Source organism: Myotis nattereri (assembly GCF_964212035.1).
Source record: "Myotis nattereri genome assembly, chromosome: 7".
NCBI lineage: Eukaryota > Metazoa > Chordata > Mammalia > Chiroptera > Vespertilionidae > Myotis > Myotis nattereri.
Genome location: NC_138082.1, coordinates 50,037,893 through 50,052,142, shown reverse-complemented (window position 1 = coordinate 50,052,142; position 14,250 = coordinate 50,037,893). Strand labels below are relative to the sequence as shown.

The window sequence follows — 14,250 nt, the reverse complement described above, 5'->3', positions numbered from 1 at the left end:
TAAGGTTCAGGAGAAAAGCAGACATCTTGGAGATGATTCTAAGTCATTTCTGTGATGTAAAAGAAAATAAATCAAGACGTCTTTAATCAAACTGGAGCTGGTATTACAGTCTTGCTTGCCCCAAATATGTCAGTGCTTTGCCTTAATGTAAAGAAGGTTCACTCAGTTGAGAGAACAATTACATTTCTTCCCCAGACTATCAAGCATGATGGATAGACAACGGAAAGGTGATATTTATTCAGCAAAGATAGCTCTTTCACACACTGAGACAACATGATGTACCCAAAGATTAAAATGTACTCCTGCTTCACATTGCACTATATTGTGGACTCATGATAGTCCCCTTCCAATTCAGTTGTTTAGGAATCTTGGAGAGATTTGTACTGAGCAAGAAGTGAAAGTCATTGTAGGATTGGAAACTACAGCCCATGGGATATATGAGACTGCTGTGTTCTCTATTGCACTATTATATAACAATTATCCTGGTTTAAACTCTAAAGAATATAATACTGCTACAATGGTGTGTATTTATTTTTTAATGATTTGGATCTTTGCCTGGAAGTTTTGGGAAAAGGTTTACGATCACCTAAGTGTCCCTCAAAGGTTCTTATTTTTCCTGATAGCTTAAAAAAGATAAAATATGATGTGGCTATTCCCTGCTACTTTATGATTATATGAACCAAGTTGTCCTATCATATTGGTTGTCATTCATTGATTGATGGCTTCACTTGTTTCATAACAGATTGCCCACCTTAATCCATATTTCAATCAGTAGAAAGAAGTTAAAAAGGATATAACTTATTTACATGGTCAGCCTAAACTGAAAAAAGAGACTATGCAATGCACTATTTATTTCAGAAGGCCATGTGACTAGCTAAGAAACAGGAATACTATTATCATAAGAGCATAGAGACACCATAATGAAGGGCACCTTTTATCCCAACACCCAACAGCAGAAGACTACTCACCTTGGATCTAAAAGTAGAGGACAGCCCAGGTAGGCTTATTCTTGATCTGGATCTAAAGTAAGTTAGACAAGACATAGACAAAATTTCAGAGGAAAAAAATATCACCCAGCATACCAAGAACTAAGAAAATCATACCTTGAAGGGGAAAAGACAATTTGTGGCACTACATATTAAGGTAAATCAGGTGTTGGAATTGTCTAAGAAGTATTTGAAAGCATTCATCAATTAAAATTCTTTTTTAAAAATATTTTGTATTGATTTTTTACAGAGAGGAAGGTAGAGGGATAGAGAGTTAGAAACATCAATGAGAGGGAAACATCCATCAGCTGCCTCCTGCACACCCCCTACTGGGATGTGCCCGCAGCCAAGGTACATGCCCTTCAGTCCGCAGGCCGACACTCTATCCACTGAGCCACACCGGTTAGGGCAATTAAAATTCTTTTGAAAGAAATCTAAAAAATAGAAAACTTCCAAAGCAATTGATTTTATAAGAAAGATTGGAATTATTAAACTAAAAGAATATGACAATAGAAGTAAAAATCTCAATAGAAGGGGTCAATAGTAGAGTAGAAATGACAGAGAAGAAAAATCAGTGACTTTGAGTACAGAACAATAGAATTCACACAAAATGAGCAACAGAGAAAAAGCATAGACTGGAAAAAATGAGACTCAGGAACCTGTGGGACAACAACTAAAGAATCATCATTTATGTCATTACACTCCCAGAAGGAAAGTAGAAAAGAGTGGCTAAAAAGTTGTTTGAAAAAGTATTGACTAAAAAAGCCATACATTTGGTAAAAGACACAAATCTACAATTCCAAAAACTTGAGTGAATGCTAAACAGAATAAACACAAAGAAATCTATGTTAAAGTTATACCAAATTAAAAATTTTGAAAACGAAAACCAAAAAAAATTTTGAAAGCAGCTGGAGGGAGATAACATGGCACCTATCCAGAATACCAATGCAAATGATAATGGATTTCTTATTTGAAGTAATGGAAACCAGAAAGAAGTGGCACAATACTTTCCAAGTGCTAAAAGAAAAGAACTTCCAAGTGCAAATTCTATAATCTATAAATTTATCCTTTAGGAATGAAAGATAAATAAAAATATTCTCAGAGTTAGAAGAGCTAAAAAATATTACTAGCAGATGTCATTTTTAAGAATTCAGTTTAACCCAATATATAAAAATATTATCATTTCAACATGTTATAAATATTAAAATATTACAAAGAAATAAATCACTTACTCAAAAGATTGGCTGAACAGATCTTTTTCCCAACAAAAAGGAATTGATAAAGGAAGGAATAATGGAACATCAGAGTGGAAGAAGGAGTAAGGGGAAGAGCATAAATATGGGTGCATTAAAAAGACTTTCTTTTCCTCATGAGTTTTAAAAGTACATTTGATGATTGTAACAAAAACTATAGCACCATTTGATTCCCATGACAAAGCTATTTTAAAACAAAGAAGAGAAAGGGACCTTACTGGGGCTTCCACACTTCATTCAAAGTGGTAAAATGTTGAAATTATTAGACTGTGTAATTCATAGGTAGATAGATTGTTAGGTCGATAGTAATACTCAGAACAATCACTACCAAAATATACAAGGAGATACACTCAACAACACCATCAATAAATCAAGATACTTACCTTCTTTTCTAATTGATAAAATCTTTGTTTTCCTTCAGAGGTGTGCTTTACTAACTTCACCTGTGCTCTACTAATTTCCACTTGGAGCTCATAATTTTTTTCTGTATACATATTATAATTTATAACAGTGGCATACAAATTACCACATATTATAATCAGCTATATAGTTATGTGTTCCCCACAGTAGTCAGTAAGTTCTTTTGCCTCAGATTTGTCTTTGTATGTATGTATGTATGTACGTATGTACGTATGTATACCGACCCAGGTTCTGGGTTTACCTGTAGGATTGTCTCTGCTTTTAAATTTCCTCCATAGAAGAGGACATGGTGATGTCCATAGCATTAGAGACTCAGACAAACATAGAGATAGAGAGATACTCCTTATCTCTATACAGCAATTTCATTCATCTTAAACTTCTCTGTCTCTACTGAGGTCATTTATTACTAGACAGTTATTGTACAGAGTGATTAAATATTAAGGCTCTAAGACTAGACCTGGTTTAGAGTCCTGACCTGTCATTTACAAGTTCTATGTTAGATAAAAGTTCTTATAACTTCCTAATCTTAAATACTTTTCATCTATAAAATGAGAATTATCATTGCTTCATAATAACTTCCTAATCTTAAATACTTTTCATCTATAAAATGAGAATTATCATTGCTTCATGAGTGCTGTGAATGCTAAGCTTATTCATGATAAATATTTAGCATGAGTCTGGACATAACAGTCTGCTTAACAAATGGTAGTCATTTCCAAATCGTTACAACTATTTCAGTAATTATATTTATTAGAAGACCTGAAACAATTTTTAAAGAAGCAGATACTGGGAAATAATAACATACCAATAAATTTAATTTCAACATTCTTTTCTAATTCCAACATTCAGATTCTAATAATATTGAAATAAATATAATGAAGTTATTATGATTTTAATGAAAAGAATGTTTTTAACATTTTGTTAATATGTAGGGGTCTCTGGCAAGCTCACTAACATTAATTTTACTAAATTAAGTGAATAAAAAGCACAAATTTTCCCAGTTTTGAATTTTGAGACTGAATGAATAAACTATCATGTAAGATTAATTTATAAAGGTTTTTTTTTTAATTATTATTTTAGGAAGTTGCCAAACTGACTTGCCAAAGAAAAGAAACAAAACTTAGTGTGGTTAACAGGTTGCATTTATTATTTTCTCTAAAGTATCTAAAGAGTAGAATATATTGTATGGCTTTGTTAAAAATAATTCTTTACACAATATTGGTAGGTTAGTGGCAAACACAGTTTACAAGTAAAAGATATAATTTCCAAACTAAAATCAGTTTGTGGTCTTTATGGAATTTACAGAAGCAAGTTAAGATTCAGTTTAAATATTGGAAGCAGTATCTGCATTAAAGCACTTCCAAGACACAGAAAACTGATAAGCTTAGATAAAGCACCAGGTCAACAGGTTACCAAGTTAACACTGATCTCTTATGGTCCCCATCACATACCTGATGGAGAACAGGAGGAGAAAGAGGAGGAGCACATAGAAAAAAACAGAACCCTGAAGTTGCATTTGCTTAGGGGATCAGATTCCCAAAGGCATCTTGGTCAGGTTAATACATTTTAGAGAAGCAAAGATAGTTAGATTATAATAGTTAAGGCTCAAGATCATGCATTCATAATAAAATACAATTGCTGATATTTAAATGGCATTGAATGTCATACAACATATTGAAAACTTGTCATTTAAGCTTACAGTATAGATATTTTCATTTTGAATCCTTTAGGACTTTATAGGCACATTGATAGCAAGTTTTATACAAAATTAATAAATTTCAGGATCTCAAACTACATGGATGTGACTGCATTTTTATGAATATATCGAAAAACAATTTTGTGCCTATCTTTTAAAAATAATTTTAATACTTAAAATTAATGTTTAGGGTTTTAAAGTGTTTCAGACATAAAACATTTTACAGAGTAGTTATGTATGTGATGAGATAGGAACAGCAAAGAACTTGAAAAGATAAATGAGTAAGTGAAAACTAACTTGCATACATTAATGTTATAAAATCCCACCACCAACAAACTTACACTTTGATCTCCTAATTCAGAGTTCTCACAGTTTCTCTGATCATTTTCTTTCTCTAAAGTATAAAGAACCATAAAATACAGCAAAACATACTTTAAATTGGCCAGTTTCCCAATGGAATTGGCCAGTTTCCCAGGATCAAGACACTGCGAAAATCCCTAGACACAATGGTAGCCCTTGACTCTTCTAATTCAATTATTGTATGCATTTGCCAGATCTTATATACTCAATGTTACATAATGGATAAATGGTAAAATACATCAGGTCTATGATAATGTAAGACTTGAATCTATTAACATATTGCCTATTATATCATTTTAATAAATGTATACTTTAAAAAAAAATGTGTTCCCTTTATTTTTCTTGTTCTAAGAATCATTCTTTTGGAGAGCTGAGCTTAGGTGGAACTAGCCAGAGATGAGAAACCAGGAATCCAAGAACAATGAAAAACACGAATTCCCCTTCCTCATACCAAAAAGAAAAGAAAAACAAAAAACAAAAACAGAGTTCCAATAGATCTTTTTCAAATGTGGTTTGATTCAGCCCAAGGTCTTTGTGATTGATCTTGAAGGCACTTTCTAAGAACTGCCCTTCCTCTTCCCCCAACTGGCATCTGTGTAGCTGAGTTCATGATTTAATGGCCTATAGCATTGTACTGTTTTTAAACGCTATCCTACGTTAAGAAAGAGGGGACTTAAATCCCATCAAATTAAAATATGCATAAAATATACAAGTAAGACCCTTTTGTTACTAATCTCTACCACCTCCATCCCATTCTCCAGAGGAAGCACACAGTATGTAAATCATATACAGAACCCAAGCATTGGGTTATCAAATGGGAAGTTTAAACCACTTTAACTCACTACAGTGATTTAAAGTGTTGTCTTGGTTACATTGAACACAGAGGGGTAAAAAAGTGAATTCAATGTGGAATCTTGTGAAAACAAGCTTAACTTCCATGAGCTGTAAACAATTGCTGATTCAGTGAAATCTTTACTATCTCTAGTCTTTGCTTTTATTTCTGTCTTAAACTTTTAACATTTTTGAGATATGTAAAGAAGGTGAAAAGGTAGTAAGTGGAACTAGGTCTGGCTTTGAATAGTTGATTTTCCTAAGCTCTATCAAATTAGGCATCTTCTTTGGTAGCCTGAACTTCCCTGTCATCATCTATCATATGGATATCTGACGTTTTTTTGTCACTTTGCCTCAAACGGTAACTTTTATAAGCACGCTGAATGATGGTTGCTGAGACTGCCTCTTGTTTTCGTTTCAGGGTAGTTGTAATTGGCTCATATGTGATCTTAAAAGGGTTAGCCAAGATAAACCCCGATTCCATCTCTGAAAGAAGTTTCTCCATCCTCACATCTTTACCCACAACTCTCTTTGTAAAAGCAAGTAAGATGTCTAGGCAATGGATTCTGTCCCCAACAGCCATCGGAAGATCCATGGCCACAAGCTGGCCCTTGTTTGGTTTTGCCATGAAAAGTGGAGCATCCAGAGCAGCTGCAAAATCTGAAAGCTTGCTAGAATCTATGTACTGGGTCCCATCAGGGTCAAACCTCTTCCAGACCTGAAAGAATTTCCTAAAGTCATCTTCACTCAAGGTCTTGGCTGTTTTTTTAGAAGCAATATTTACAAACTCCATAACAAGAACAATGTACATGTTCACAATGATCAGCCATGCTATGAGGATGTAACTGACAAAATAAATAATTCCGACAATGGGGTTACCACAATCTCCTCTAACCTGGGTCCCAGGGTTAATTTTATCAGGATCACAGTCAGACCATTTACTGTTAAAAATAGCATTGAGCATTCCATCCCAACCAGCAAATATTGTAACCTGGAAAAGACAGAGCATACTGCTGCCAAAGGTTTCAAAGTTGGACACATCATTAATTCCAGCTTCCTTTTTCACATAGGCAAAATTGTACATGCCAAAGATGGCGTAGATGAACATGACGAGGAAGATGAGCAGACTGATGTTCAACAGTGCCGGGAGGAAGAGCACCAGAGGAAGCAGCAGATCGCGGAACACCTTCGGTCCTTTCCCAGGACGCAGGATGTGGATGATCCGGGAGAGAACTATCAGTTGCAGGAAGGAAGGAGGTACAAAGTAGTACTCTCCTATCAGAGGCAGAAGTAGTCCTTGATGTGGGGAAAGACAAAGCAGGCAAATTATTTAAATTTCATGGTATTTAGAGGACTATAAATTTATTTTACATTTCACCTTTTTCTATAAGTTAAGATTATTTTATTCATACTCCCTATATAGCATTTAGCACACATTGAAAGTTTGGGTTAGCCCAGTAATAATTGTGGCAATACTGAGAGTATCTAGTAAAATTTGGAAGAGAATTCTTTGCATCATCACCTTAAGAGGATTATGTATCAAATACTTCTGGAATAACAGAGAGCATGAATCTATAATATAGGGCAGTAGTCATTTTTTTCTGATTGTAGTTGAATCAAGAAATTTAATTCAATGCAACCTTTATTGGATACTTAATAAAGGTGTTGTGCACATATGCAAAGATGATCAATGTGGCTCTGTCCTCAAAGACTTGGTAATCTTTAGAGGTAGACATTTAAATTAATTATAATGCAAAGCAGAAAAATCTGGCTGATAAGTATAATTACAAAAAACGTTTTTTATTGAATTTATTGGGGTGACATTGGCTAACAAAATTATACAGGTTTCAGGTGGACAATTCCACAACACATCATCTGTTCTCTGTATCCAGTGACTCACAGATTATAATTTAATTTATTTATTTCATAAACAGTATGGGAGCTCTTGGGAGCTTTCAATGTGAATTGAATAGCTGAGTCTTTGCCTGGAACTATTTTCTGGCAGTAGTGGGTGAGTGAGGGAACTATGAAAGTGAAGACAGAACTATGATACAAGGTGAAATTATAATCGCCATAAAAAAGCATAAGGATGTTCTCTGGAAGTACTGGAGGGGGTGTGGTTTATTTTGAGTTGAAAAGGTCGGGGAGGGGAGAATCATATGAAGCTTTTAACTGAGATGGCATGCAGCATCTGGTAGACTCAGGTCTCACATTTCTGTTGAACTTTGTCACTATTAATGTTGGCATTCTCTCTGATGTTTCTGTCTTATATATACCCTCATCTTCATAGTGTTTTAATGAACCTTCTACTCTGGGTCAATTTTTCATTTATCCTCAATTTTCCAAACTCTTCCATTATGCAGGAGGTATTCCCCTTCAATATAGACATATTTTTCCACATCCTCTAAACTGCAGACAGCTCATTCTTTCCCACTCCATATTTCTCCTGGTAGAAAGATGGAAAAAGCAGGCACCTTTTTTTCTTTACAAAGTGATTTCCAGACACCTTTCTTTTCCATCATTTTTAGAATAAATTAATTTCAACTCCTTGTGGGTCATGTTATTTAACAATACCATCTCCTACCATTCCTGACTCTGTGATGTAGTCATTCCTCCTCATTTATATTCAACTGGACTCTTTAGTTGGCTCATGTCATCCTTCCCATCTCAGCACCTACCATCAACAACCCAGCCAAAGGCCAGTCTTTCAGTCTTCAGCTTTTTTAATTTTAACAATTTTACATCAATGGCCACATTCTGGACCCTCGCAGGATACCTGCCTTCTGATATCTCAACTCCAAACAATTTTCTCTCTGACCACAGTCTCCTCTCTTTCTGATTCAGTAATTCTCACTTGAGTCTCATAGGGCTCTTTAATGCCATATTCCTATTACCTTCCTACCCGCTCCCTCCTGCCTTTATGCACTTTCAGTCAAACTTCTTGTACTTGTCTGTCAGTAGTAATTGCACTGTTTCCACTACCAGTTGAATGAGTGGACTTTCTGGAAGCACAGCTGGGCTGACAGTTCATCTACATTTTTTTACTGCTGACTACACACAACAGTAATTGACAATAAATATCAAATGTCCCTATTTCCTTGGAGCTCACATTCTAGTATGTGTCTTAGAGGAGACAGACAAGAAAAAAACCTTTCTCTGCTTAAAATCCTTTTCTCCTAGATTATTTCTTGGCTACCTCCTTATCCAATAGTTAACTTTTGCTTTTTCCATGAAGTTTTCTCTGACCTCTACTTACTGATTAGGTGTGCTGCTGTAACATCCCTTATATAACCTTTTCATATCCTTAATAGCACAGTAAAATGCACTATTAATTATCTGTATCCATTCATAGATTATAATAGACTAGAGGCCTGGTGCACAAAGTTCATGCATGGGTGCAGTCCCTAGGCCTGGCCGGCAATGGAAGCACAAGCATCTGGCATGGAAGGGCAGATACCAGGTGACCTCTGGGCCCTGGGCAGCACCTGGCCTCCCAGGTCCCCACCTGTCCCCCTCCACCACAGCGCCCAAGTCCCCACATGGAGATGCAGAGAGTGAGACCAAATGCCGTGGGCCAGGGCACGGTGTGGGCCTCTGGGCCACCCAGCAGTGCTGCACAGAAGCTGGGCAGGCGATGTGCTCTCTCCAGGCCAGCCTCGCAGACTGGCTTCTGCATGAACCCATGGCGAGCACGACCAGACCCTGAGGACCCAGTGGCTGCAGCCTAGCTCACCCGGAAGTGGCTGCTCGGGTGCGGGGACGGCTCCTCACAGACACCCAGCACCTGAGCACCCCTTGCCAGCACCACATCACTGATGCCCACCATGTTCTACACCGCGCCTGGGGATCAGCATATGTCATAGCGAGCGGTCGAACTCCTGGACAAACTCCCGGTCTAATGACTGCCCAAGGGGAAATTTGCATATTAGGCTTTTATTATATAGGATTATAAACTATGGGCACACAGGAATTATGACTAACTTGTATACTAATGAGTTCTTTGAATATAGTGCAATATCTATTCACAAAAAGGATAATCAAATATATTGGTTAAATCAAAGACTGAGATCTCTGGAGTAAAACTAGTGACCTTGAGCATTAAACTCTACTGTTGTGGAAGCTGTTAGTAGTTTTAGCGATTAGGAGAAAGGGAAAATAGTGAGCTTGAAAGTTTATATTATACTAGGATGTATAGATATTTAGTGTCATCCTAAAAAAATAATGTAGTTGATATGCTGAAGGGGTAATTAAATATTTACCTGGTGGTCTGTGGAGTAAAGTCTGTGTACTAATTCAAACAGTATTTTTGAATATTTTATATATGTCAGGTATGTGTACAGATATTTTTATATAAAATGCAAAAATGTAAAGCATTTCTGTTGGAAATAACTATAAGAACTTGCCTGAATGAATATTAATACAAATGAAAATCTGACTACATAAAATCTTACCTGTAATAGAGAAAATGACCACTATAAAATCTAAAATGTTCCATCCACTCGTGAAATAGTTGCAACGGAAAGCGATGAGCTTCAGCACACATTCTCCAGTGTATAGAAGAATGAAAAGTATCTGCAGCCAGAGGACAGCGGTATCCATTTGTCTACTCTGTTCATCACTTTGTATCATAAGGGTTATTGCTTGGAAACAGATAAGAACCATAACGATGATGTTAAAAGCTTGACTTGTTACCAAGTCAAAGATGAACCTTCGGAACTTGTTCTGTAGGTGAAAAAAAAGGTATAATAATCATATTAATAGGATTTCTATACACACACAGAGGCTATAAATTTATATCTTCCCTCCCAGCATAAATAGGAGAAGAAGTCAGGGCCTACGTTTGTACCAAACTAGAATTATAGCACACAGTCAAAGCAAACAAGACCATCACAAGCTTTGTCAAGGAACACATTTAGAAAAATGTTTGTCAAAAGCATATTTTGTTAAGAATTTTAAAAACACATTTATTTTAAAGATGAATATATCAAGGAAACTTTTTTTAGAAACTTAAAAATATCTAGATGTTTTCTTACTCCTGGGCAAGGTATTGTTTTTCGAGAGTCCTCATACATCAGCTTCTTCAGTGTTAGATATTGTTTCTCTTGTTTTTCTGTTATAAAAATATTGGAGCCTCCCTGGTAAAGAAATGAAAGAAAAATATATTAAAATCATATTTAATCCAAATTTCATTTTATATTAATATGCATTTTGGAAAGCTTGGTAATGATTGATTTAAATAAAGGCTTAACTGTAGTTAAATAAATCATGTTTAAACTTGTCTCATTTTCTGCACAAAAATCCATATAAAACATATATGGAATACATATCGGTAGTGATTGATATTCAGTTATCTTTTGGTGCACCTTATTGTGGGTGGTCAACATACTTTGAATTTTCAGTTTACTGAGCTACCTCTTGTTAGACCGAGACAAAGGAGGAAGGGAATCCTAGAAAGGCTTCTTTCTAGATATTTGACCACTGACCTCTCTAATCCCATCTGATTAGTAGAGATTCAGAGTTGTTTGTTTACCAGAATCTGCACATTGCTAAACTTTGCTGACATGGCTAACCTGTACTTTTAAAATTAAATGATTCTTTTCTTCAATTTGTTAGAAGGCTTTTCTCCACCAATAAAAAGCAGGTCCCTGTGGTTAGAATAAGTAGACGTAGATGAATTCTGAAGCTTTTGCAATTTGTAGAAGCATTTACATGAAAATGGCACCAAAGAAGTGGTTCAATACTGCCTCTGAATTCTTTCCAATTAAGCACTCCTATTTAAGCCACCCAATTCAAATGTATGACTCTCTACTTCTAGCATGAAAGCTATCCTAACTGAGAAGATGTCTATGCTGGCTATGACTCTGAAGACTTTGAAAGTTTCAGAGAGGAAGAAAGTGCAGTCTTCACATATTTGCACAAATGCACAATGTTTTTTATTTCTTAGCATGCCATTATTTATGAATATACATACAGAAACACTTGGAATCTTTACCTTTTAAACTTGTCTGTACATATTTGAATATAGAAAACAATGTACAGACTGAATATTTTAGCAATGTTTATTAATATGCAGGAACATCAATATTTTTTTTAGGTGAGTACCATATAGAAATGACATTAAGTTGAATCCAAAATGAATCATTTGAAGCAGGACATTTTTATAAACGCATTTGATATTTATACTTATCTTTATTTTATGCTTGTTGAAATTAGCAAGAATAACACCGACCAGCATAGTCAGAGGAAGAAATAAGCCAATGATAATAAAACCAATAAAGTAACAATACATGTAGATATTCACTTCAAAATCAGGCTGCACATCTATCTAAAAGTGAAGTAAAAAATAAACAAGATGAGGAAGAGCATAGAGGATTTTTAGAGCAGTGAAAATACTGTATATGATATTGTAATACATGTCACCATACATTTGTTTAAACCCATAGAATGCACAACACTGAGTGAACCCCAGGGTAAACTATGAACTTTGATTGATTATGACCTGCCAATGTAGATTCACTCTTGGTAAAAAAAATATACCATTCTGGAGAACCATGTTAACAATAAGAAGGCCATGCATGTGTGGAGGAAGGGGGTATGTGGGAAATATTTGTACCTCCCTCTCAATTGTGTTGTAAACCTAAAACTGCACTAAAAAGAAATTCTTTAAAAGTAAAAATGTATAAAAATTGAAAAAATAAGGAAAATATTGATACTGACTTTTTAAAACACTAGGTTTATAAAATAATTTCTGACAAGAAAATCCAACAATGCTACTTGAGGTATGTTTCCTCTTTGATCATTGGTGAAGAGATATCATTGCTTTGTTTACTGGATTTTAAAGTGTATTGTATTGGTTTAATAATTTTTATGAAGTCTGATAATCCTTCAAGTGGGCCTATTGGGCCTCAACCATTGTATATAATCCTGAAAGGATTTCATTGTCCATGAAATGCTCAATCTGAACAGTATTTAACTTATGTCTAGCATAAGTATTTGCTTTTAACTGTTAATTATTGTTCTTGCTGATGCCCTGTTCTTAAATTAGAAAAATGACTTTGCTTGAACTATAACAATGACTTTAGGATTATATTGTACTTACACCAGTAGAATCAACAGCTGAATTCATAATATCAATCCATCCATTAAATGTTGCCTGTAAAAATGGAATGTGTTTAATTCTTACAGAAATTTTATGCTTCATGGCAAATTAAAGTAAAACTCAATTTGTTACTAATATAGTAAAACATTTGATTAGTAAGACTGACCACACTTCAATATATTGTATAACTGAGATTCTTACCATTTTCATTATTACATTTATGTTGTCTGTCAACAAATATTTAAAACTACTTAGTGTAACTGTAGTTGGTAACTTAAAATATTTTAAGATAGTATAAATAGAAAGGCGGAGATATAGGTAGAGAGATAGGTAAATAGTAAATAAATACATGCTTCTCAGGTATCATAGTTACTTGTAACTGGTATTACACGTGCTTTTCTATGGGGGAGTCAAGACAAGAATGGTTCACCTCCTCACATCTGCTAGATGTTGGGTGACTGAGCAGCCATTCTTCAAAGCACTAAGTAGAAATAAAACTGTAGTAACCTGAGTTGGACCAAAAATTGTGACCCTAGTACATGATCAGTGATGGAAGCAGGTTTGGCCAGTACCTGCCATTTCCCGAGTCAGTCCTGCCTTCATCTCTCCTGCCTTCTCCAAAAAGTACAGGAACTGTTTCACTTTTGTTTTTCCAAATGAACTTATTTGTTTACAGTGGTTCTCAACCTTCCTAATGCTGCGACCCTTTAATACAGTTCCTTATGTTGTGGTGACCCCCAACCATAAGATTATTTTCATTGCTACCTCATAACTGTAATTTTGCTACTGTTATGAATCGTAATGTAAATATCTGATATGCAGGATGTATTTTCATTGTTACAAATTGAACATAATTAAAGCATAGTGATTAATCACAAAAACAATATGTAATCATATATGCGTTTTCCGACGGTCTTAGGCAACCCCTATGAAAGGGTCGTTCGAACCCAAAGGGGTCGCGACCCACAGGTTGAGAACTGCTGGTTTATAACATGTATCTATGAACAAATAATAGCTAACATAATTTCTTACCAATTCTGTTAATCATCCACATTTTGTCCTTATGTTTACCTACAATATGGATGCACATGTAAAAAATAATAAAATCAAAAGCATACTTACTACTTGAAGCAATGAAAGGAAACCATTTCCAACATTATCAAAGTTCAGTTTTGCATTCTCCCATGGCATGGATTCATTGAATACAAGACTTTCACATTCACTCCTATTCCTGACTTCATATGTAGGAAATCTTTCTTCACTTGTTGGGTCAATGCATTCATAGAATGTGCCAGCAAATAAGTGTACTCCTATGATGCTATAAGCCAGCCAGATCATAAGGCAGACCAGAAACACATTCAAAGCCGGTAAAGTTGTTTTCATCAAAGCTCTCACAACCACCTGGCATATAAAAGCAAACATGTAAACTGTAGGTTTGAAATGTGAAACTATTTTGATTAAACTAAAAATGCTAAATCATGTAATATCATATTGAAATAACAAAAAAGGCTATCTTTAAAGATTTAATAGGCCATACACATGAATAACCAAAATAAAAAATTTCAATTAAAAATATACATGAAAAATCCAGATATTCTCAAAATG

General features: G+C 35.0%; 1 protein-coding gene across 1 annotated transcript in view; it reads right to left on the bottom strand.

The window, feature by feature from the left end:
• Positions 1-3,784: 3,784 nt before the first annotated feature.
• The window catches only part of SCN7A (sodium voltage-gated channel alpha subunit 7), an 86,293-nt gene continuing 75,827 nt past the window's right edge, over positions 3,785-14,250 (bottom strand). Inside the window, exons 20-25 of the mRNA XM_081096286.1 lie at positions 13,768-14,046; positions 12,646-12,699; positions 11,731-11,871; positions 10,580-10,681; positions 9,998-10,268; positions 3,785-6,842 (exon numbers count right to left, since the gene is read on the bottom strand). Coding sequence (XP_080952412.1) covers positions 5,821-6,842; positions 9,998-10,268; positions 10,580-10,681; positions 11,731-11,871; positions 12,646-12,699; positions 13,768-14,046 — 1,869 coding nt within the window. The 3' untranslated portion in view covers positions 3,785-5,820. The remainder of the gene's footprint in view (positions 6,843-9,997; positions 10,269-10,579; positions 10,682-11,730; positions 11,872-12,645; positions 12,700-13,767; positions 14,047-14,250) is intronic.